The sequence below is a fragment of the Cryptomeria japonica genome, chromosome 8, assembly GCF_030272615.1.
Source record: "Cryptomeria japonica chromosome 8, Sugi_1.0, whole genome shotgun sequence".
In the NCBI taxonomy this organism is placed as follows: Eukaryota; Viridiplantae; Streptophyta; class Pinopsida; order Cupressales; family Cupressaceae; genus Cryptomeria; species Cryptomeria japonica.
Window position 1 is genome coordinate 118,533,622 of NC_081412.1, and position 26,026 is coordinate 118,559,647.

The 26,026-nt window shown below is 33.6% G+C and overlaps 1 protein-coding gene and 1 long non-coding RNA gene across 3 annotated transcripts in view; one reads left to right on the plus strand and one right to left on the minus strand.

The window, feature by feature from the left end:
* LOC131031249 (uncharacterized) overlaps positions 1-2,835 on the plus strand; it is a 52,411-nt gene extending 49,576 nt beyond the window's left edge. Inside the window, exon 2 of one of the 2 annotated variants that reach the window (XR_009103013.2) lies at positions 2,709-2,835. Coding sequence is in view for 1 of the 2 variants with exons in the window: in XM_057962304.2 (XP_057818287.1) it covers positions 877-1,157 (281 nt within the window). In the remaining variant the exon portion in view is untranslated. Of the gene's footprint in view, positions 1-876; positions 1,426-2,708 lie in introns of those variants that run through there. The other variant, XM_057962304.2, reaches the window with a different exon arrangement.
* On the minus strand, positions 2,373-25,463 carry LOC131031250 (uncharacterized). Its single transcript, XR_009103014.2, has 3 exons — positions 25,374-25,463; positions 24,914-25,033; positions 2,373-2,800 (listed from the first exon to the last, which is right to left on the minus strand). It is a non-coding gene; the product is annotated as an uncharacterized LOC131031250 (long non-coding RNA).
* Positions 25,464-26,026: the final 563 nt, after the last annotated feature.

The following is a 26,026-nucleotide window of genomic DNA, read 5'->3' on the forward strand; positions in this document are numbered from 1 at the left end:
GCTTTATCATTTCATTTATGTTTATCGTGTAGGAGTAATGTATATTCATTTTCGGTTCTCATTATTGTTTGGTTCTTTGTATGCTCTGTGATCATGAGAGTTTATGGTTTGAAAGCCTATTTTTAGAATTTCAATCTATTAGCATGATTACTTATGTCTTTCTTTTTTATTTTGCACCCTTTTCGTAGTTGAGATACCTGCATGTGTTACATTAGGGGGGGTGTTGTCCACTTAATGATTTTGTGGTAGCTCTTTCATTGATGCCACACATTCCAAGTGTCTTTTCAATGGAGGGTGGTGCTTTCTATGATCTTCCTATTATGGAATTGATTTGTGCGGCCTGTATCTTTCATGATTACTTTGTCCTCATTTTATTTTCTTCATTTGGATCAGGTTTGTGAGGTTGCATTTTGGTGAATGATTGTTATTATGCGGGATTTCTTTCCTTCTCCAAGTTGTATTATTGCAATCATTATTGTTGAATGGTTTATCTCATTATTATGGATCGTATCTTGGGATCAATGGTTTGTTAATTATGAATTTGTGAGTTGTTTATCTTGGTTGTTGATCATATCCTGGGATCATTGGTTTGTTTATTATGAATGTGAGAGTTGTTTATCTCGGCTTGTGTGAGATATCGAGCATCTCTTCAAGCAATATTTTCTATGATGTCCTCTTTCATGTGGTTTGCGATATATATGAGTTGGTAATATTATTGTTCTTAGCATTCCATCATTCTGTCATTTCTTTCCTTCTGAGGTTCGTCATTTTCATGCATTCGAAGATGAGGAACTTGGGTAGGTTTGTAATCTGTTTTATTTAGATGGTTTTCATGCGGCTTGGTGGTTGATGAGTTTTGGTTGGTGGAAAATACAGGTGTTAGGATATCTGCAGTGGTTTCTTGTTTTCCTATTGCTTACATGGTTCTTATTATGGTTACTTATTTGGCTCGGCCTCTTGTTTATTCCTTCGTGGTCTCAGCATCCTGCACTCCTCTTCATATGGGTTATACTCTGTCTGTTCATGGTTTTGATTATGGTTTGCTCACTTATAGTGGTTTCATTTGTTTTCTTGAGTTTTATGCTAGTAGATGGGTTGGAGAATTGTTTTGTGTAGCCAGGAGTGGTGCGAGGATGTTCAATTTTTTTGCAGTTTAAAAGTTTTCACCGATGGATGTTCTTCTATTGTGTTACTGCGGTGTTCCTCATAGTCTGCTGAAGGGATGATTCTATATCTGATTTCTTTTTGTATGCCATTTATGGCAGCCTCTTTTGTACCTAATGGGATTGCTATGTAGTATGGAGGGGGGTTTTTTGAATATTCCCTTGAGGCTTCTTGTAATGGGTAGGTAGGCCTTAAGCTTTTTGGAGCAATATTGGAAGGTTTTCTTACTGGCTCTTTCCTTCCAGTGCTCGTTGAACTTAACACCATGTAAAAATTAAAATATTAATAAAATTTAGTGGTAAATCCACTTTTATCAAAAAAAATAAAAAATTATTGAACTCTAAATGAATTTTGATTTCATAATACACTAAATCTAAGCTAGACCGCCAAAACAATTGAGCCCTAAACTATGCAGACCCAAAAACCAATTAAGTATTTTTGGATGAGGCATTTTTCCTCTAAACAACCATCCAATTGCCTAAGTATATATGTGTGTTCAATGAAGGGTTTTTTCCTCTAAACAACCATCCAATTCCCTAAGTCTATATGTGTGTTCAATGAAGGGTTGCTCATGAATTAAATAGGATTGCTAGTGGACATCTAATCTAAATGAAAAAGGGGTTGGTTGATACTTAGGGATAGCTTAATGGAAACATTTTTGTTTTCATCATAATCTTCTATTCGAGAAAGCATTTCTCTCACAAATGTTAATATTCACAAGCACATGATGTGAATTTTCTTCTTAGTATGAAACAACACAATCTTGAGCTTATGTCTCCCCCTATCAAATGAGTGTTGAAGATTAATTTATGTTATGAATTTGTCCTTTAAAATATTTTAAAACAAAAATTCTATTAAAAATATGGTTGACATGTCTAAAGAATGTTCACATAATAGAAAATTTAAGTTCAAAAATTCTCATTGAAGTGAAGATTATTAAGAAACTCTTGTCCAAATCCATTTTATGCACATCTAAACATAAACCATATTAAATTTACTAAGAGATTCATCAATCGCAAGCTAGCATTACACTTAATACTATATAGAAAAATAAATCAACTGAACCCAAATAAATTAAGAAACTCTTGTCCAAATTTATTTGTATGCACATTTATACATAAATCATAATAAGTTTACCAAGAGATTCATCAATCCCAAACTAATATTACACTTAGTACTATATAAGAAAATAAATCAACCAAATCCAAATAAGAATAATATTACATTGACTTTCAAAGGGTCAAAAGAAACCATAGTTTCAAGCCCATGATGTAATCATCATGGGACTGTAAAATAGATTCTGCCAATTCTCTTAATCTTCTTGATAGAAAAAGCCTTGGTCACAGGGATGAAATTAAATACATTTCTGAACAAGTGGTGGCAATCAATGCAAAAAAAAAAAAAGAGTCCACTGACAAAAACAACTCAAATTTGTGCAAGAACCATTGAATTTTCAAGTTGGATTTGATTTTCTTTAAAAAGTATCCCATCATGTGCCTCGTCTATAGCATCAAAATCAACTGATGGTGGCCTTTTTGCTTCAGTCTATAGCAGTTAAAAAGCAGTCTATGGATTCGGATGGTGGACCAACTCCCTTGCACCCATCCAAAATAAAGAAAGATGGTGGACCAGCTCCCTTGCAATTTAGGGCATCAAACAAATTAGAAAGGAAAATTATTAAGTTTATTGAACTTTCTGAAGAGATTAAAATAAATAATCTTCATTAAATTCAGCCTCTGTCAGTGATTGAGAGAGAGAGCTGGGATGTCTGGATAACCTAAGAATTTAATATCAGATCATAAGCTTTCCTTTTAAACCTAGATGAAATATAGGGAATACGGTAAGCTGATTTAAAATAATACAGTTTTTTTCTTGCTGGTGATTTAGCAATGAATAAATTAGTATAATAAAGAGAATAAACTCTACAAAACCAATAGAACATCCTGCCAGTAGTATGAACAATCACAAAAATCGTCAATTGATCATCTCAGTAGTCTTCTCCATGCAGAGGCTCCTTTGCAATAGTTGTAACCATTACTATAATTATTGTGTTTAATCTTTATTTTTTGTTAGGACTCCAGCATCTTATTTGAACAAAGGTTTGATGGACTATAGTATTGCTCACGTTAAAATCATCACGTCAGCATTATATGAGTAGTATATTTGTGAATGGGTAGATACGTGTTACTGTAGTTTTCTTAAGCAATTGAAGGATATCACGAATATTACCTCATAATTTTCAGCTGAGAGTTTGGAAGGTGCGTCCAGTTTGATCTAACTACAAGTCAAGCTCACGCTTTAATTACATATCTAACAAAAAACTCAACTACACTTCTTTATTTTACCGATACCTCATTTCATATACAACTGTGAAATTGGAAAGCTAGGTTGAAATGTTCTCTATTTGGATTCAGCTTTTTAGATTGATTTGGAGTGCGATGTAGCTGTAACTTGTCTAGTTTAGATACTTCAATTTCCTAGACAGACAAATCCATGAAAGCCCTAGAGAATACATTAAAAGACTTCATTCTGTTGTTTCTATAAGGCTGCTGAGTTTTAATGTTGCTACAAAAGAACATGTTTGTTGACTCTGTGACGAGAGAATAATTATGGGGATGTGATTGGTTTTGTGTTAGATTCATATCAGATGATATCTAGTGAAAAAAAAAAATTGATCTATAAAGGCAAAGCCAGATTAATATATTGATTCATAAGAAAGATTATAGCATAAAACTTAAATTTCTCCAAGAAGACAGACAATATGAAACGAAATCTCTGAGTATACACAGAAAGAAAAGCCAACTCCAAAACCCTCAAAAAATTTCTGAACTTAGAATGAACATTGATATATGAGTTTGAGTTTTTTACAGTTCTTACATGAAATTTAGAGCAAATACGATCTGGACTTTATTCGATGTTGGATTACTTGCCACTGATGGTGAAAGATACAAATAATGCCCTCGATCAAACGTTTCACCTACACTTCAATAGAGAACGTGGACTTCTACGAATCATACAACGAGCAAGAGATCATTGCATCTCTCAAATACCATCTTCGCACCAGATTTGAATGCATTCTCTTGTCGCTCTTCAAGCACCAATCATCTTGAAGTCACGCTCAAGCAACCACTCTGATATCAAATGTAAGAGAACGATGGAAACTTTACTGATGATAATTTGATGTACATTTAGCATGTTTAAATAAGAGTAACATGTACCAGTTTGAAATAATGGATGCTTATAACTGTCTAACTACCACCTACAATTTTAATATAATCAATTTATGCTAACAGATGAGAGTTCCCCTTGAGTCTTATGGTCTCTGAAAACTCTATTCTTTTGTTCTTTCCATAGGCTCTAGTTAGAATGGAGAAAGGCCTACCACAAGAGTTCTTTAACAAAGGGATGGTGTGATATAGGAGTCGAACCTGTGAAAACTAGTATAGGGTTTAATGTATGCCATACCCAGGACATAGAGAAAATTCTTGTAATATTTTTTCAGAGATTCCCCGAGTAAGGGCAGTGAAATAGAAGAAGATTTAGATTTTCTTCCACTCGTCCACAGAGAACACATCTATTCACCAACTGTATTCATTGTTTCTAGGGGTTGTTGATAGTAAGAATACATCTATTCACCAACTGTATTCATTGTTTCTAGGGGTTGTTGATAGTAAGAATATTTTTATGGCAAGGCATCCATCAGAAGAAGCAAATTTTTGAGATTATTTTGTTTCTCCATATTCTCATCCATCATTCAGTTAAACTGAGTGTGATGCATAGGATTTATGAGCTAATATCTAGTCTTAATAGAGTAGTTCCCATCAATAGGATTAGCCCACTCTAGTTTGTCATTAGAGTCCATTCTAAAAAATATTAAGTTATTAAAAATCCTCAGAAGTTCCTCAACTGTAGTCTTTAATGGAGGATCAAAATAAATGATTGAATATCCACTTAGGTGGGGAAGAATCAGGATCCCAATAATTTTCAATAAAGATCCCTAATCTGTTAACCAGATCCATCTCAATCGTCGAGAAGATTGAGTGGTACTCTAATGGGGTAACAGAGGACCAAGGGTCCTTCCAAAATCCAATACTCCTACCATTACCAACCCACCAACGAACACCTTTTTGAAGCATCGACTAAGTTTTAAGCAGATTGTTCCAACTGTGGGAGCCCTAGGGAAGAGCATCCATAGAAAGAAAGGAATTGTTATATCTTCCATGAAGGTATTTTTTTTTTTTCATCACATTCGACCAATCAGATTGTTTAGAAATGAATCTCCATCCAATTTTAGCGAGGAGCGTGTATTAAAGGATCAAGAATCTCTAACACCAAGGCCTCTAAATTCCTTGCTAGACCAGACAATTTCCCAAACCAACAAAGAATTTCTATATTTGGTTCCATGCCAGACCAAAGAAACCTTCTTCTTCACCCAGGAGATAGGGATGTGGAATAGGGAGAGGAGGTACACTGACGTAATTTGAAGAGAAACTTTTAGAAGTTAAGTTTACTATCACTGCTTAGAAGAGCACCTTTCTAGTCCGCTAGCTTCTTTTAGAATCTTTTAAGAAGGCCTGACCAAATAGAGTTGTTCATTTTCCCAATGGTAAGTGGTAAACCTAGGTATGAAGAGAGAGACAAGCAATCTGACAATTCAAGATCTTGGCAATACAATTTTGTAAAGTAAGAGGAACATTCATGAAGAAAAGAATACTCTTATCCAAATTGATTTTTTGCCCTGAAGTTGTAGAGTACTCAGACAAGAGAGAGATCCACCCTTACGCTTCTGCCATCATGGTCAAACCAAGCAGAAGGGTATCATCAATGAATTGTTGATGTGAAATCACCAAGGCTGAAGAAGAGGGTTTAACAAATCTTATGTTTCATGTTGTTCAAATACATAAATAATGGTGTGGAAGATAAGACAAAAAAACAAAACAGAGAGATGAGATGGCAAACATTTATTTACATAAGAATGAAAGACAATAAATTCTTTATAACATTGTTTCTATCTCTCAAGAGGCTAGAAACGAAGGTATTAAGTTCATCTTTTATTTGTTACATGTCACAAATTTGGAACATTAATTTGAATGATTAAATTGAGTGAGTTTTCTACTAACAATATGAAGGGTAATCTAGGATAGAACAAAATTGTGTTCATCCTCCAAATTACAAATTCACAAATTTTGGAAAGTGTAGATTATTTAATGATTAGTGTCATTTTTCAAAAATTGTGAATATTCATCTTTATTTTGGTAATATTAATTTTTTTAAAGCTAATAATGTTAGAATAAAAAATTTAATTAGTCATAAGAAATGAAAGGATATACTCAATTAGATTTGTTTGAAGTTATGAAGCTACATTATAAAGCTTGAATAGAAAGTGGAATTCTTTCCCACCTAGTGTGTTGGTTGTGTGGTGGTGTTGTTTATTGGAACTTTAAAAATAAAAAAATAAATAAACTCATCATTACTTTATAAGTAGGAGGTATTTTCCACAGCAAGTCAAACTATGATATTTCTATCAGGGTTTAATTGTGTAGTTTTTGAGTCAAACTCATTGACCCAAGTTTCATGATTAGTGGTTCACAAGAACCCATCTCTCATGAGAATGAATGGTCCACTTAGCACTCATTGCATCTAGGTGATGCTCACAGGGGTGAAGCATTGGGACTTCTCGGAAGGTCACTCATCCCAGTACTACTCCAACTCAAGCTCGCTTAACCACGGAGTTCCCTCCAAGGTTAAACCCACTTAGATTGCAACCCCATTTGCAAAACCTTCAACAAGTGTTTAACCCTACATAGTTGACTCAAAAACTACACAGTTGAACCCCGATAGCAATATCATAGTCATCATTACTTATTTAGAGAGTGGAAAGGGATAAATAGTAAGATCCTTTTAGAAATAAGTTTGAATGAAGAGAGATTTCAATCATGTTGGAAGTATGAACTCAATGGGTTGTATTCTCAAGGATAGCCTACCAAGGTAATAGAAATAAGAGGATTACCTCTTGGCACAATATAATTATGTATAGATGAAAGGGTCTAAAAGCCCTGCTCTTTCATGTGGCTCATATAGTTGATTCTTCAATCAGTTATGGGGACTTATAGCTAATATTTATAAGATCATTAACCTAGAATTAAATATTTAATCAATTTTAAAAATTAATATTCTTTATTTTATCCTACGATGTTTCATTTTGGAGGAATTAACAAAATATTGTTATATCACATTTTACTTTCTAAAAATAGATGAGCAACATATACATTTAAATCAATTTCTAAATAAGGTCAAGTTAAATATTTAGTTATAATAAAAATATTAAAAATCTTATAGCAAGTTAAAGTTGAATAATAGACTTAAATTGAAAATTATAATTGTAGACACCTAAAATTGTCCAATCTAATTAAATAAATCTTTTATTTATTTAATTATCTAAGCCTAATTCTTCTATTAATTAAATAAATCCTTATTTATTTAATTAATTCATTTATCCTCTTCTAGCCTTATTTCTCATTTAAATAAATACATTTATTTATTTAAATTATCCTTTTCCTAAATTAAATAAATATCTTATTTATTTAATTATCCTACTTCTTCTATTAATTAAATAAATCTTTATTTATTTAATTAATTCATTAGCCTTTTCTACCTATGACACATGTCATTCATCTCTTAATTCATACACTACCTACCCCTTTCATTATTTTATTATTTCTTTTACCTACCCTCTAATCATAGCCGACCTCTTTTTACACCTCTCAATCTTATCCCTCCATTTCATATAGTGTCTTCTATATAAGGAGATGCTTCCTTCATTATCAAACCCTAATGATGCATCCTAAGGAGCTAACTACTTGATCAATTGACTACACTATGATCCTACTTGCAACCACATTCCGTTCTTTGTTGAGCTCTTGTGCATATAAAATCTGAGAGCAAATATATCAAGCAAGATCAATGGAGATAGGAAGAATGGAGATCAAAACCCTATTGGACATGTGATGGTATAATCTTTGTGATTTCATGTGATTTGCATTGTCTTAGGTAATCTTCATATGTTATGGTGGATCTTTGTTGATTGTTAGGCTAGGGTTTTGTGGTTGAATTCATTTAGCCTTTCAATATTGTTATTATTGTTATCCATTTTCACCATATACATTTTGGCATGCCCCATGGGACATGGATTTTTCTTAGATCTATTTTTTTTGCAGATTTTTCTAACCCTATATTGCTATTTTGTAAAACAATTTGGAGAATAACCTTGTGCAGCTAGGGTTTTGGACACAAAATCAAGATCTTGGAGAGATTCGATCATATCTCATAAACGGCTTGAAAATTTTGCACCAAAGTTTTTTTGCAGGTTGAAGAAAGTATCAGGAGCTCTCAATCCAAAATTTCAAATTTTTGAAGTACATTTTCATTTTCTATTAATTTTTTATGATTTTTCATAAAAAATTAATTTTGAGAGCAAATGAGAGAATTTTTTGGATTTTCTTATATTTTTGGAAATTTCTCATAATTATACATAGGATCTGTTCTTTGTGAATTTAATTTTGATACAAAATATTTCCCTAAAAATCGGATCTTTAAAAATTAGGGTTTTTGCTTATTTTGATCAGAACTCACAAAAAAATTTGAATTTTGACATCAAATTTTTTTTAACGGGTCAGGAAAAATATCAAAAAGATTCAATAAAAATTTCATATTTTTTGGATCTATTTTGCATTTTATATTAATTTTTTATGATTTTTCATAAAAAATTAATTTTGAGAGAAAATTAGCGAATTTTTTGGATTTTCTTACATTTTTGGAAATCTCTAAAAATTATAAATAGGATCTATTGTTTTTTATTTTAAATTTGATGCAAAATTATTCTTCAAAAATTAGATCTTTGAAAATTAGGGTTTTGCATTATTTTACTCATATCTCACAAAATGCTTAGATTTGTTGCAGAAGTTTTTGTTTGCCGGTTTGGAAGACCATCAAGACTCTCCAGTAAAAATTTCAGGTTTTTTGGATCGATTTTTCATTTTATATGAATTTTTTATGATTTTTCATAAAAAATTAATTTTTGGAGCAAATTAGCAATTTTTTTGGATTTTCTTACATTTCTGGAAATCTCTTGAAATTTTACAAGTGGTCTTTTTTTATGATGAATCATATCTTTGACTTGGTCAACAAAACACATTGTTGAAGGCCCCTATTTCACAAAGTCTTTTGCACAAAGTCTTTTGGATCTAAAATTTACCTAACTTGTGTGCTTGCAGGAAGGGGTGATTATTTCAAACAATCCAAACTACTAATAAATCTTTGTTGTAAGTCCTTGGCAAGGGTTTTTCAATTTTTATTATGTGCCTTGTTTTCATAGACTAGCAAACACTTCAATTGGTGCACTAAAATTGAATCATTGTCTTTCATGTCTTGAGCAATAGGCTCTTTTTGTTTAATCTTTAGAGGGTCTGTCTTCCCGTGTGGTCATTAGGACTACTAGTGAGAAGAGAACGACCCAAGTGGTAGCGAGAAAAACCCACCTCTTCCGAACCACTATAAACAACTGTATTCATGGTGAAAACTATGGATAACGTGTGTTGATTAGTTCATACCAACACTATGTCTCCCCATAAACCCATTTGATCAAATTTATTTGATCATTTGTAGGGTGTAACCCCTACCGGCTGGGAGCCTTCTGTATTTACAGAGCTGAAAGTGCTGCATGTATGGCCACACGAGCAGATGCCCTTACTAGCACCTTTTTGTTTTAGAAGCCCAAATCCTTCTAGTTGTTGGGGCAGGAGGTCAGACCTCTGGTAGTGGCCCACACACATACGGTTCTTAGTAGAGATACAAAGTTCACCACGGGGAGTTTTCATGGGGACTGATGCTTGGCTGACCCGAGAAGTGAGTGCCGAGGGTGGAGCCAGTGAGGTCAAGCATCGAAGTATCCGCTCTGAATAGCGTAGCCTCGGGGGTAAAACCTCATGTGGGATCATCAACTATTGTCTTGGCCAGCCATAAGAATTGTGCTTGATTTATTTTAAACATTCAAAACATTCAAGACCAAACAGCAAAACATTGTGTCTTTTGTGTCTTCAAGTGTATGCAAAACATTTTTACATCAAACAACACACTTTTTTTAGAGTCATTTTGAGTCTAAACACTTGCAAACATTGAGTCCTCAACAACATTGTGTCCTCTTGTCACGAAAAACAGTCAAACATTCAGATTTGGTCACAACCAACAACTTCACAAATTGGAAAAATTTTACAGTCCAGCAAACAAGAGCAATCAGTTTCGAAATTCTTGAGCATTCAACTTGTCTTTGGGTCTCACAAAGTCCATCATTGCTTTACATCTTGCATTAAATTTACATTTGTCTAAACTTGAGTCAAAAGGTCACTTGCTTGTCCTCACTATACTTTGTCAACACACTACATACAACAACACTTTGCTAAGTGGTCCCTCATCAAGGTTTCTTACCTTTGGGTCTCATTTGGTCTTACTTAGAGTCAAGGTCAACTTACCTCATCAAGAGAAACTATCCTCTCTTTGGAAGTCACACCTACTCTACTACATACATACTTGGTCTTACACTTTGGACATTGCAAGTACACTTCAGATTCATTTACATTCCATCTAACTCTTAGTCTTCCATACTCTTTCCATTTTTTCATCTAGTCTCACACATCTTGGTCAATACCTAGTTCATGGTTGAAACCCGTCTTCAAAAATCTAGGAGAGAAACTAAAGAGGCTCAAGAGTCCGCAAACATGAGTTCTTATGAGTATGACAATGATATCTTTTTCAATTCTGATCATACTACATTACCTGACATGGATGCCTATAGAAACATTCCAAATGTTGAGAACATGGACACTATAAACAACAATGCTACACAAAATGACAATGTGGACAACTTTTCAGTACATTCAGCAGATGTGGAAGAATCCATTATGAATCCCCATTTCAATCGATTGGTTGAGGAAATAATGAGGAGGGATAGACAATACTTCTTACAAATGATGGCACAAAGTGGAGCCAAGATACCTCATGATTTTGACATGTCTCAAATAATGGAAAATCGACCTTTGCAACAACCGCACTCCAATATGGATCAAAGGAGACCTAATAGTGGAGGCAATAGAGGACCACATATGGTACCTAAATCACCATCATCTTTGTTTCAAAAACCAAAGGTCCCATACACACATGGTCAAGCATATGATACTCACCTTCGCAGACCATTATGGAAGTCTTATGCAGACAAATATGCTCAATCACATACTAATGCTAATGATCAACCACCAAAACAATTGGATATTCAAAGGCATGCTCAAAATTTGGACACAAGGAAACCCCATGTCAAATTTGGGGGCAACACATTAGAACATGACATGCCTGTAGAGTATGGTATACATGGACAAAATAGATATGGCATTCCTCAACATGAATCTATACCAAGTGGTCCATATACGTAGCATCATTACAGACCTCCTCCATATGAACATGTGTATGATCAATATCATCCATATATGCAACATACTCCTCCTCCAATTGGTGCCTCAAGCATGGGGTATGGTCCAAGAAGTCGATCTCCACCTAAGAGCAATTTGGAGCAACAAATTAGGGACTTACAAAAGAAAATGGAGGACATAAATACACCAAAGCCAACATACAAAATGAGAGACATATGTCCTTATCCATTTGACAAGAGCATTCCAATGCCTCCATTTCCTACACATTTTGTGACACCTAAATTTGATAAGTATAGAGGAAAAGGGGATCCTAAGGCACACATAAGACAGTTTTTCACAACTTGCATTGAGGTAGCAGTAGAAGAGACATATTTGATGAGATTATTCCCACAAAGCCTAGGTGATCAAGCTATGGAATGGTTCTCCCAACTTCCACCTGGAATTAAGTCATGGGGTGACTTAGCAGAGGCATTTATTCAACATTTCTCCTACAACATAGAGACAGACATATCAGTCACTACTTTGTGCAATACTAAGCAAAAAGAGGGAGAATCTTTTGCATCATTTTTACAAAGATGGAGAAATCTAGCCAGCAGATGCTCTTGTGAAATTCCACAACAACAAATGGTAGAAATGTTCACCCAAAATGTTAACAAAGAGATTGGTTATGACTTAGGAAAGCTTGTTTGTCCACCTTCAAGGATGTCATTGAAAAAGGCTTAGCGACAGAAAAGGTCCTAATTGAACAAGGAGTCATTAAAATATTCAAGGAAAACAAAGATGACTTTAAAGGAAAAGACAAGCCAAGATTTTGGAATAAAAATAAGAACACAGTCAATGATGGTGTTGTTGATGCCAACACAGTGCAACCCAAATTCATCTTTTCGGGTTCAAGTCCTACAAACAATCAAGTGAATACTCAAACAACTTCTAGATCACAAAGGAAGTACAACCCGTTGGGAGAACCACTTGAGTCAGTTTTCAAGAAGTTAGTGGCAAACAAGGTAATCACTATTCCAAATTTTCCTCCATATGAGCCAAAGGTTAAACCAAATTGGTGGAATGATGATGAGTATTGTGAATTTCATAAGAGCAAGGGTCATAAGACAGGAAATTGTCATCGACTGAAGAACATCATACAAGATCTCATTGATAGAGGTGACATTGAGATTGAGGGACATTCCTCCAATCAAGAACATGAGATGTTTAGGAACCATTCCCAAAACATGACAAGGGAAAAGCTAAAGCCACAGATGACCAAACCAATTATACCAGAGCATCCTACAACTATGATTCAACTATCAATCACATCTCGATGGACAATTATGTCTCTACCATTATCATCAAGGACAAAGCATCTGAGAATTCTACTCGGAGACCCAAGATTGTCCTAAAAGGTGTTGGATCTTCTTCCGAACCTACCTCTGAATGTCATGTTACAACCCATCGGGGTAAAATCACTTTACAAGGTGCTCCAACTAAAAACACTGCTTCTTTATCAACCAAACCTGAGTATGACCTTGTAGAACAGTTAGGGAAGACACCCGTGCTCATCTCCATCCTTGAGCTCTTACGCATATCCCCCGCTCATAAAGCTATTCTTGACAAAATCCTGAGAGATACTATTGTTCCTACTGATCTGAACGTGGACCAATTTCAAGCCATGGTGGGATACCTTTCCATTCCACACTCCCTTACATTCATAGAAGCCGATGATGCCTCCGTAAGTCAGCCACATAATGCACCACTACACATTGAAGCCTTCATACACAAACATCGAATAAAACGAGTCCTGATAGATGGAGGAGCAGGTCTAAACATTTGTACATTGAGCACTATTAAACAATTGGGATATTCCGACAAAGCTGTGAATTCTACAAACAAAATTACTATCAAAGCATATGATGATGAAGAGCATTCATCCAAGGGTACAGTCACTTTACCTCTCAGAGTTGGGCCAGTTACAAAGGATGTGGTTTGTCAAGTACTTGATCTTGATCTCACATACAACATATTGCTAGGACGTCCTTGGATTCACGAAATGAGGGCAGTCCCGTCTACATATCATCGATGTATCAAGTTTCCACACAATGGAGTTGAAGTGACCGTCAAAGTGGATCCAAATCCATTCATATATTGCAACAATCTGCGACCTAGATTAGAAATAACAATTCCAGCTAATCGAGAAGCTACTCCATCTTCCACATATGTGGATCCAGAATCCTTAAAAGCTTCTACATCAAAGCAAACAGAGCTAAAAGAAAAGTTAAAGATTAAAGACATGGGATGTGGTGAGTATATCTTTCATGTTGACCAACTCCCACTATCTCCTAAGGTATTCAGTCGATAGGAACAACCTACAAACAATTTGCAATGCCAAGGAATTGGGTGTGAACCACCTAGTGTTGTGGCTACTAAGTCTGAATGCAAATCTCCTCTAGTGGTGCAAGCATCTCTTGATATCAATAGTCCTAAGAGTGGTTCCAGCGAAGAATCTATTGAGCACATTACCAGCCCTCTCGAGAACTCACATAGCTCTACCTTTTCATCCACTCATTCCATTTCCACTCCAAATCCAGACTTGGATCAACAAGAATTACAAAAGCCCTTACTCATTGGGGATGAAAAATCAAGCTTTGAAAATACAAATCTAAAAGTTGAAAATAAAGAGAAGTCCTTTAGTCCAAATCAAAATCAAAAGCTACTGGACTCTGCAAAAATCAAAGTCAAGGATAAAATTCCTATGAAGCAAAAAGAGAAAGAGTTGATCTCCCCTAATATCAAAATAACTGGGGGCAAAAATTCTACAATTGCAAGTCAAAAAGAATACTTGTTGATCCTAAGTCTCCATCATGCTATCCTACTTTCACTTCTTTTCACAGTCATAAGCCTTCATCACTCATCCACTTGTTTCACACATCCATTCCCTTCTAGTGATACATCATGGATGTTTAATGGAGCTTCCTCACAGGACTTTGTTATCAGGGATGCCCAAACTTCTTCAGGTGACACGCATACGGGCTTGTGTAGTCCACACACTAGTAATTCTATCTTAGTTCCTTTATCAAGGAAGACAGTCACTCGAGCTACACATCATTTAGTCAAAGAACAATGCAGCTACAATCATAAAGTCAAGCCTCGCACATTTGAGGTAGGTGACTTAGTTCTCAGAGAAAATCCCAAAAATCAGCAAGACAGAGAGAAGAAGGGCAAGTTCGAACCAAACTGGCTTGGTCCTTACATCATCACAATAGCATATGGATCTGGGGCATATCAGCTCTCAACTACAAAAGGTGAACCTTTGGAGGATCCTATCAACAACATGCACCTTCGCAGGTTTAACACATAGCTCTTCAGAGTATCCTAATTCAAAAAATACAAAAAAATTCAAAAATTTCAAAAATACAAAAAAAATTGTTACTTGGTGAAAACCTGGCAAACAGGCGCCTTGTGACACAAAAAAACAATGAAAAATCAAAAAAAGTAAAGAGAAATAATTTCGTCCAACGGTGAAAACCACTTCGGTGGAGCCCTGGGCAAGTACCATGGTGAAAACTGGGTCACCAGCACCATGTGTAGAGACATTGCTCCTCCCTCCTTCAGGATTCACTTTCATCCTTTCACTTTGCACACACTCACAACCTATTCATTCATAATAAGCTTACCCATTCCCATCATGGCTTGTTATTGATCTACCCAAGATTGGTTAGCCATTCATAATAAATCTCCCTTTTCACCTCCCTTTCCATCCATAATAAATCAGATCCTATTTGTGGCTAAGGCAAATCCTGCGTCTAGTGATGGGTGTGGAACTAAGAACATCACATGTTTCGAGGAGTACAGTTTCTTCCAGCTTCCTTCAGTCTATCCGCGCACAATCCACAATAAAGCAACATTTGCATCACAAATCCGCAATAAAGTTTCATCTTCTCCACAATAAAGTATCAGTTTCATGGATTCAGTCAATTTTAGATGAGACACAGCAGTAACAATGGGCTTCAACAAATCAAATCTTTCAACAGACTCAGACAACATATGGTTCAGTGCTATCTATCCATTTTGTGAAAGTAAATATTGTGACCACAATCAAATAAGACTTATACAAGTGACAAGAGACACAAACTTGAGGACTACAGTGGATGTTGGTGTCGAGTCTTGGTTTTCTTTTGATTTCATCTTTTTTTTGGTGACATGTCTTTTAGCTTTTCTAGGATGTCTTTGACTAGAGATTCTATCTCTAGGATGTCTTTGACTAGAAAGGCGAGGATGGGGTATCGTCACCTATTTGTATTTTCTGTCTATGGATTGTCTCTTAGTAATGCTATGACTTGTCCAAGGATATGAGGACACTGTGAGTCTAGTATGAATTGGGGCATTCCTTGTTTGTGACTGTCTTATCTCCATGCAAACAGGTACAATGACTTTCTGGGTCAAACATATGCCTCAATTGTCATAACCTATTTTGCCATAATAAAGCTCAATGATGATAACGCACAAGAAGCTCTTTCACTTTCATATCTTCTGTCTTCCATCCCCCTTTCTTGATTGTCTTCCATCGCCCTTCATGAGTCCGCGTAGCCTGCTATCACATGACTGAGTATAATGACACACCAAAAACATTTGCATTTCATGTAGCTGCACCTACATTACCACATATAAGCATTTCATACATACATATAGATATCACAACTGCATCACATCCTGCACACAACACATATTAGCACATTTTACATTTTCATCATGTAAATAATTATTTGCATTATCATATTCATTTGCATTTCATACATTCACATTTGCATTGGCATAACATATAAAACATAAAAGAACAAAAAATATATATATTGCATTGTATCATATACATATTTGCATCCATAACATAAAATAAGCATCACATAAGAACATCTTATCACATAGGTACGCATGCATATTGCTGCCGCAAAGATGAATCATCTCATATATATATATATAAAAAATGTCATGATACAATGATGTCAAAATCATATGGCTACAATCACCTGCAGGTGTCTACATCATCATACACAATGGTACAAAACTGATACAAAGGAACCCACTGATAACTCCTGCCAACACTGTTGGTAGTGCTAATCCTTTCCATGTCATGGTATCCCATGCCACTTGTCCCACCCTCATCTCCAGTCCTGGATCCTAGAACACTCATCTAAGGGCATCCCTATCTCCGTCTCGATCGTACAAAATCAGCTCCCCATCAATTGGTATCCGCATAATCCTGTATACATCCTCCAGGGTGATTGTCATCTCCCCCATCAGCAAATGGAATGTGCAAGTCTCGGAGTGCCATCTCTTCGCCAGTGCAGTCAGCAGTCCCATGTTCACCCGAAACTCAAGCACATACAGAATATGTCATAGACCCATAACCTCAATCGCAGCTCGGTCCTCGGCTGTCAACTCAGGCCGCAACCTCTGAGTCAATGGGAATCTCTCCCATGACTCCAACATAGGCAAATACTCCTGTAGTCAAGCAAATCAATCATGTCAGTCATTGTGGCATTCACTGTTCATCACAAAATGCTACTTTTTATCTAAGTGCATATGGCATTCTATCCTAGTGACACTCACTGTTCATCACAAAGTGTTGCTATCTATCCTAGTGACACTCACTGTTCATCACAAAGTGTTGCTGATTATCCTAGTGGTACTCCCTGTTCATCACAAAGTACTACGTGTGTTGCACTCCCTATTCATCACAAAGTGCTGCTCACATTTGCACTCCCTGTTCATCACAAAGTGCTGCTCATATTTTAGTACTCCCTGTTCATCACAAAGTACTCTATTTTGGTACTCACTGTTCATCACAAAGTACCTTGATCTATCCTAGTCTTCCCTAGAGGACCTGCTTGAGTGTATCCTCTCAGTAGCTTATCCAATCGACAGCGTATGTTCATCACAGAACTGCCGATTTGACCTAGAAGACAAAAATTCACATTTTTGGACACAAACGCGCTTTCCTGACATAAACACGCATTTATTGCCCTATCTACCATGCATTAATGACAACAATAAATGCATCAAAGTGCAAGGAGGTTTTGTGGTACTTACTGGCTCTCCTACCTCTGCTGGCCTCTTGAATCGGCGAACGTGGTCGAATCTGTGAACCAAAGCCATCGCTGCTGACTACTGTTGCTCTATTTTCGCTCTGCACTCTACTCTCATGGATGTGTAGATGACAATGAGGATGTATTTTCCCCCGTGGTCTATCTTATAGCCTACCCTAGCCCTCGCCTTCATTTTCTGAGTCAGTCTTCATTATCCCGTGACTTTGTCACTTTATCTAGTCAATCCATTCTAGCCTTTCTTTCTTATCGAGAGATTGTCTGCAATCTTTTCAGGCATTTTCATCCAATCTCTCGAGGGGGCATATCATTCCCATTCTAGGGCAACTCTGTATCAGTTCATCTTATCTTCTTTGAAACAACGCGACAAGTCGCATTGTCTCAAAGAGGGGCAAAATGTAGACACCTAAAATTGTCCAATCTAATTAAATAAATCTTTTATTTATTTAATTATCTAAGCCTAATTCTTCTATTAATTAAATAAATCCTTATTTATTTAATTAATTCATTTATCCTCTTCTAGCCTTATTTCTCATTTAAATAAATACATTTATTTATTTAAATTATCCTTTTCCTAAATTAAATAAATATCTTATTTATTTAATTATCCTACTTCTTCTATTAATTAAATAAATCTTTATTTATTTAATTAATTCATTAGCCTTTTCTACCTATGACACATGTCATTCATCTCTTAATTCATACACTACCTACCCCTTTCATTATTTTATTATTTCTTTTACCTACCCTCTAATCATAGCCGACCTCCTTTTACACCTCTCAATCTTATCCCTCCATTTCATATAGTGTCTTCTATATAAGGAGATGCTTCCTTCATTATCAAACCCTAATGATGCATCCTAAGGAGCTAACTACTTGATCAATTGACTACACTACGATCCTACTTGCAACCACATTCCGTTCTTTGTTGAGCTCTTGTGCATATAAAATCTGAGAGCAAATATATCAAGCAAGATCAATGGAGATAGGAAGAATGGAGATCAAAACCCTATTGGACATGTGATGGTATAATCTTTGTGATTTCATGTGATTTGCATTGTCTTAGGTAATCTTCATATGTTATGGTGGATCTTTGTTGATTGTTAGTCTAGGGTTTTGTGGTTGAATTCATTTAGCCTTTCAATATTGTTATTATTGTTATCCATTTTCACCATATACAATAATTTATATATTACTTTTTTAAAAATTAATTAAAATTAAAATCATTTTTAAATTATACCCCTAAACATATGAATTTTTTAATGACATTCTATAATACCTCCCTCTCTCCCCCCCTCCCTCTCTCTCTCTCTCTCACACACACACATGTATATGTTTATATAAATATGTACATGAATGTAAGTATGTATGTATGTATGTATATATGTATGTTTGCATGCATGCATGCTTGCATATGCATTCATGTGTGTTCACTTGTACATGCACACATATGCATACATACATACATATGCATGTACATATAGCATTAATGACTTCAACACACACTAGTCACCAATGTTGTCATGGCTTCTTCTGTGTTTGTGCTTATGAGTGATTTTTTATAATTTAAAAAAATTGTTTATATATTTAAGAAATGAAGAGACTTGAAAATCAATTTCAATTTTCTCTTTCTCTCTCACACACACATCATTTTAGAAACATTTAAATTTAAATTTTTTAAAGTTGAGTTATTTTCAATTTATAAAAATATATTTTTAAGTTTTGTTCTATTAGTTTTTTGTTATTGGAGATTGAAGCTATTTTTTAATGTGTATGTTGTAAGACAATTATGCATGTTACCTAGAGTGGCCTTACATATTAATATTTAGACTTTACAAGTTTGATTTTCTCTATTTAATCATTTTTTAAAGCTGGAAATTAATGGTTGATCCACATGAACCTATAGTTTCTTCTAAGATCTATTTCAAATAAGTCATAAGTTTAGTTTTTATATTAATCATTCCATGCTTGAAGCTAATGAAAATAAATATTCTTCATGATCTAGTTTAATTATTATTATTTTTAGAGAAAGAAAAGCTAATGATTTCCAAATCAATGGATTCCTTTCTTGAAGTAAGGGGATTTCAAATGGGACATATTTTTAATCTTCAATATATGTCTAAGGATTTAGATTATTTTTAGACACATTCTCATCTATAATATCATGGGGACTGGATTATATGAAGATGTTAGACAATTGGACTCATAGAGATTGGCTAATTAGATGCGACATGGACATTACCTACTTGCCAATGGGCTAAAATTTGTTTCATTTATTAATTATTTTGACTGTTTTCACATTTTTAAAAGAGGTCCTTATTTTTGTAAGCATGTTTTTCTTTCTAGAAACCTTGACATCTATATTTATCTCAATTTTATAACTTCCTTCCAAGGTTAATGTTTGGATTTGTATATTTTCTCTGCCACTAATTTTTTGAAAAGATGAATTCCTAAAAGTTTTGGTTGAGTCATTACGTTCCTATTTAGAAACTTTTCATGTTTCTTGGGGGAAAAAATATTCTATTTATGCGTGAACTTGTGTTGAACTAGATTTAAATAATCTTTTGTCAGAAGCTCATAATATCCATGTGGGATTTTTTGTTTTGCATCAAAACTTGGATTATGAAGCCATTTCTTTTAGATGTAGGTAATTGCATTCTTGTGGATATCTCTTTTGAGACAATTCCCATCATAAATCATAGAATTGTTCTAAAGAAATGTCATTATATGAGAAGAATGATAAATGACAACTACAATAAGATAATCAAGAGTCTATTGGTGATCATGTTAATGCTAATAGCTTCACCATGGATACAACAAAGGTAACTTAGATTAAAATCTTCTATATCCCTAACAAGGAAAAGTTGGTAGTCTTGAAATAAAAATAAGTTTACTATTTTGGGAGAAATACCCATTAAATTTTAGGATGATCAAGATGCAAATTAGGAAAGGATGATAGAAAGTCAAGGGAATGAATTTAAATTAGGATCTATAATTTTATGATAGAATAAAAAGTGCTAACTTTTTCAATGGAAAATAATATTGTATAACATGAGTTCCCCACCTTCCAAGGATTGTTTTAGATGTTCATGATGTCATTATTAATTTCCACCATTATCCTTTATTATAAGGTAAGTCTATTGTTTCTTCTCTAAACTCTCTTTTACTAGAATAAAAAATAAAATGTTAAAGAGTAGGAGACTCTTCTTGGCATTGATAAGATTCAACATTTGTCTAGACCCCTATGGAGTTTGATTCAAGAAATTATTTCTATTTTTTATACACAAGATAATTTTTGCATGGAGTATTTTAATAAAATAAGAAACAAATATTTCAAATTGGTCTTTGAAAATTACAAAAATTAGAAAAAAGCAAGGGAAACAAGAGGCACTCAAAGCAAGTTGTAAGATTACCAAGATATATTTAAACATTTTTTTAATCTTCTCAATATAGTTGATTCATCCCTTCCTCACCATTTCAGTCATGATTATTTCTTAGAATTTAAGAGGGCTTAGTAGAAACCTAAAAAAAATGTTATGAGAATATTAACTTAAAAAATTAAGTTTTTTAAGTTTATAATTTAGATTACTAGAAGCTTCTCAAAGTTTCATGTAGAAATTTTTATCAGCTAGTTAGTGATCCTTTGTGTGCTTGGGATTCCAAAAAAATTTCTTCATAGAATTTCATAAGCTCTAATGGTGGTCTTATTTAGAAGGGATTCCCACATCTAGAAATCTTAATTTATTTAGAAATCTTAATTTATTGATGGTCAATTCTTATGGTCCCTATAATCTTCTAGGTATGGATAAACTCTAGGATAGGCTCCATATTCATAGAGAAGCTTCTCATCAAGATTATCCTTGGATTATTTGAGGTTAATTTAATTTTGTGTTGTCCCTTACTAGAAAAATAACTAGCCTTTCTATTCTTAGACAAGTTATTCTTCATTTTCTTGTCTAGAAAATTAATCATCTTTATTTAATGGATTTCCCTCTTGGTAATGACCTTTATTCTTGGAAAATTTGAATCATTGGGGATGATTTTATTCTTAAAAAATTTCATATATTTTTAGTTAATGGTTATTTCGGGCCTTGCTAGCACTTTCAACTTTCTTCTTCCATTCTTAACCGTTTAGGTTTAGATCATTGATTCATGTTTTACACTACGAAATATCATTTAATTTACTATTCCCCTTTTAAATTCCATATTCTTTTGGCTAAAAAAAGGTAAACTAAAGATTAAAGGATTAGAATTTTGTTATAGGAAGGTACAAACTTAATCCTAGTACAACTGTAAATTTTTTTTTACAAATTATGCTTTGTAATATAAAAATTCAAAAAATGGAATTATTCCTCACATTGAAGTATTATATGAAAAATAATAAATATTTATCAAATTTGGTACATATCCAATATTATATTTAGGAATAGGATGTAACAAAGGACGTCTTAAATTTGTATTATAAACTCTAGAATGAATTAGAAAAAAATGATCTTTATGAGGAGATCAAGTGGTGACAAAAATCTCATGCTAAATTGTTATAGATAGGAGATATTAATTCTTCTTTCTTCCATCACTCTATTGTGACACAAAAATATTTTTATACTTTTTAAGGATACTCATTGAGAGGATTGGTCTAGTATTGAATCCATTCAATATATGCAATTATAAGTTATTTCTCATGTTTATGAGTTGCTCAAAGCCCCTACTATTTTTTATATTGATAATATATTTATTATATTAAAATATATCCCTAGACTTGTCTCCCCTTGAGATAATACCTGCCTCAATGGAATTATTTCCATGGTTAAAATAAACAAGGTTTTATGATGAAAAAAATCTAAAACTGTGTGTTTGATGCTTTTTCTATCAAGTTTGTACAATATTTTTTGGATTATATCAAATAGGACATTTTGGTAGTTTCTAATAAATTGTACACATCAAAATAAGTGTTAAATCCCTTAATAACTTTTTTTTGGATATAATTACTAAACACCATAATGTTTTAAGTTTCTCTAATGTTTGACCCATATATGTTTAGAATACTAGGTATAATGTTTTTTTTAAACTATTTTTGAGAGGTTAAATTGGTCCCTTTTATCATTTCTCTATAATAGGGTGTTTGTTAAAGGCTGCAAAATCATCAATGACATTACTATTTTTAGAAAACCATTCACTTTATGCATGCTAACAAAAAATGTTCTATGTTTGGGAATTTGATATTTTTAAGGTTCATAAGGCTCTCTATTAATTTTAGGAAGATATGTTACACTCATTTGGTTTTGATGATTATTCAATTCCATGAAAATGATAAGTTGCATCCTACTATTTTTACTATGAAAGAGATCTCTTTTAGGGTGATCCTTTGTCTCCATATCTCTTTATCATTTTGGAAAAAGAACTAGGCGGATTTTTAAAACACCTTAAGTTTTCTATCTCTTTTTTTGGTTTTCATGTTCTAAAAGGTATATATCCACTCTCCCATCTTCTTGTTTTGGATGAAACTTATTTGATGGTAAATTCCACTCTTGATGGAGCTAGTACTATTAGGAAAGATCTTGATATTTATATTAGTACATTTCGTCAACTCTTGAATAAACAAGTCTCCAATTTTCTTTTTTCATGCTAATCCATCTTTAGGAATAAATTGCTAATATTATTCATTTCTAGTTTTCTTCCCCTAAATTTATATATTTTGTTGTCTCTAGTTTACTTGAGAAAAAAATATTGGAATGTTATATTGGGTTCTATTTAACAACATAGTTTCACTAGACACACATGCCTCTATTTGGTTGGACATATAATCCTTATTAAAGTTGAGTTTCAAGATATATTGGTGTATAAATTATTGTTCTTGCCGATCCTAAAGACATTCTCCATTATTCAAAACATAAAATGATAATGTTTCTTTGAAAATAATATTAAAAAAAAAAGTGGAATTTAAATAATTGGGATAGTATCTGTTAGCCTAAAGAGAGAGGTGGCTTAGGTATGAGATCTTCCCCAGATAATAGTATAACTCTTTCTATAAATTTACATTGTAAACTCAAGTAAATAAATATGAAGAATTATACTTCCATCTCTAGGATACTAATGTTGGATAGAGGCTCTTCAATATGAAAAAATATGAATTTGGTCAATAATATATTTAAATTTAGTCTTTATTAGATTGTGGGGAAGGGAGACCTTGCCCTTTCATTGAATGAAGCATGGGATTAGCATACCTCTCTTTTTGTGGAATTATCTAATCTCTTGGAAGTAAAAATTAATGTATTGAAGCTGGTTGGATTTATGTTTTTAGAGTACATTTATTACATGTACTAGATTAAAACTAATCTAGAGCACCAAGACATTAGGGCCTTGATCTTTGTACAAAAAAAAAAAATTAACTATTTATCATATAAACTCAATTTCATTTTGCATTGAGATAATCTACTTTTGGATGAAGCATTTTTCTTCTAGACAACCATCCAATTACCTATGTCTATGTATGTGTGCTCAATGGTAGGTTGTCCATGAATCAAACAAGATTTCGTGTGGTGGTTTAATCTAAATGCAAAAGAGGTCAGTTGACATGCCAAGAAGAGATTAGGAAAAAAATGTTGATTTCATGATTATTTTCTACACAAGAATTTTTTGTCACAAATATTATTATTCACAAAAAGATGGTTAAAAAGATTAGTTTCAGTATTGACTTTATAATTATAGTGGATAGAGTAGAATATATTTTTTTCTTAGACCACTACAAAATGAGTGTTGAAGATCAATCTATATTATAAATTTTTCTTTCAGAATATTTGAAAGCAGGACGTACATATTCAAAACATTATTAACACTTAAAAGAAATGTTAACTTTATATCAATTTTACGTTTACCAAGAGAATCATCAATGTCAACCTAGCATTCCATTCCATTCCTATTATATAAGAAAAACGAAAATCAAATAAGAATAATACTAAAATAGATATTCAAAGGGTCAAAAGAAAGAAACCATAGTCTCAAGCCCATGATAATATCATCCTAGGACTATAGACTAGATTCTAGCATTTCCCTTTTATCTTCCTGAGAAAGACACATATGAGTGAAAGCCTTGGACACATGGAACAAATTAAATACATTTCTGAACAAGTGGTAAACAGTGCACAAAAGTCCACTCATGAAAAGAACCATTGAACTTACCAATTAGATTGGATTTTCTTAGAAACAGTTTCCCAGCTTTGCATAAAAATCAACTGATGGTGGCCGTTCTGGCTATCCCTCTACTCCTAGAACTCCAAACTAGAATGGTTGAACAGCTCCCTTGCATCCATCCAAAATGTTTCAATAAATATCTAACATACAACGAATTAGAAAGAAAGATGTATTAAGTTTATTGAACTTTTTCAAGAGATTAAAACGCTGTGAGTGATTGAGAGAGAGCTGCAGTGTCTCGTTAACTTAAGTATTTAGTATCAGATTATAAGCTTTCCATATAAGCCTAGATAAAATATAGGGAACACAGTAAGCTGATCTTAAATAAATTAATATGACAAAGAGAATAAACCTTAGAAAACCAATAAAACATCCTGTGGGTAGGAAGATTAAGCAGAAAAAATCTTCTATTGATCATCTATAAGACATAACAAACATTAAAAAAAACCTTATTTTAAGCTCAGTAATCTTTTCCATGCAGAGTCTCCTTTGCAATGGTTACGCCTCTATATTAGGCTCCTTTGCAATTATTCTAGTTAAGCTTTAATTTTGTTCTGACTCCATCATCTTATTTAAAGAAAAATAGGGCAGAAGGTTTAATGGACTATAATGTTGCTCACGTTACAATCATCACGTCAACGTTATATTAATAGTATATTTGTGAATGGGTAGATACGTGTTACTATAGTCTCTTTAAGCAATTGAAGAATATCAGGAATATTACCCACATAATTTTTAGCTGAGAGTTTGGAAGATGCGTGCAGTTTGATCTAACTACAAGTCAAGCCCATGCTTTAACTTAACTAACAACAAACTCAACTACACTTCTTTATTTTACCAATACCTCATTTCATACACAAATGTGGAATTGGAAAGCTAAGTTTAAATGTTCTCTATTTGGTTTCAGCTTTTTATATTAATTTGGAGTGCGGTGTAGCTGTACTTGAATTTCTTAGACAAAAAAATTCCATAAAAGCCCTGGAGAATCCATTAAAAGCCTTCATCCTGGTGCTTCAATAAGGCTGCTGAATATGAATATTGCCACAGACGAACATGTGTGTTTGACTTTGTGAAGAGAGGTACATCGTCACAAGTACAAGT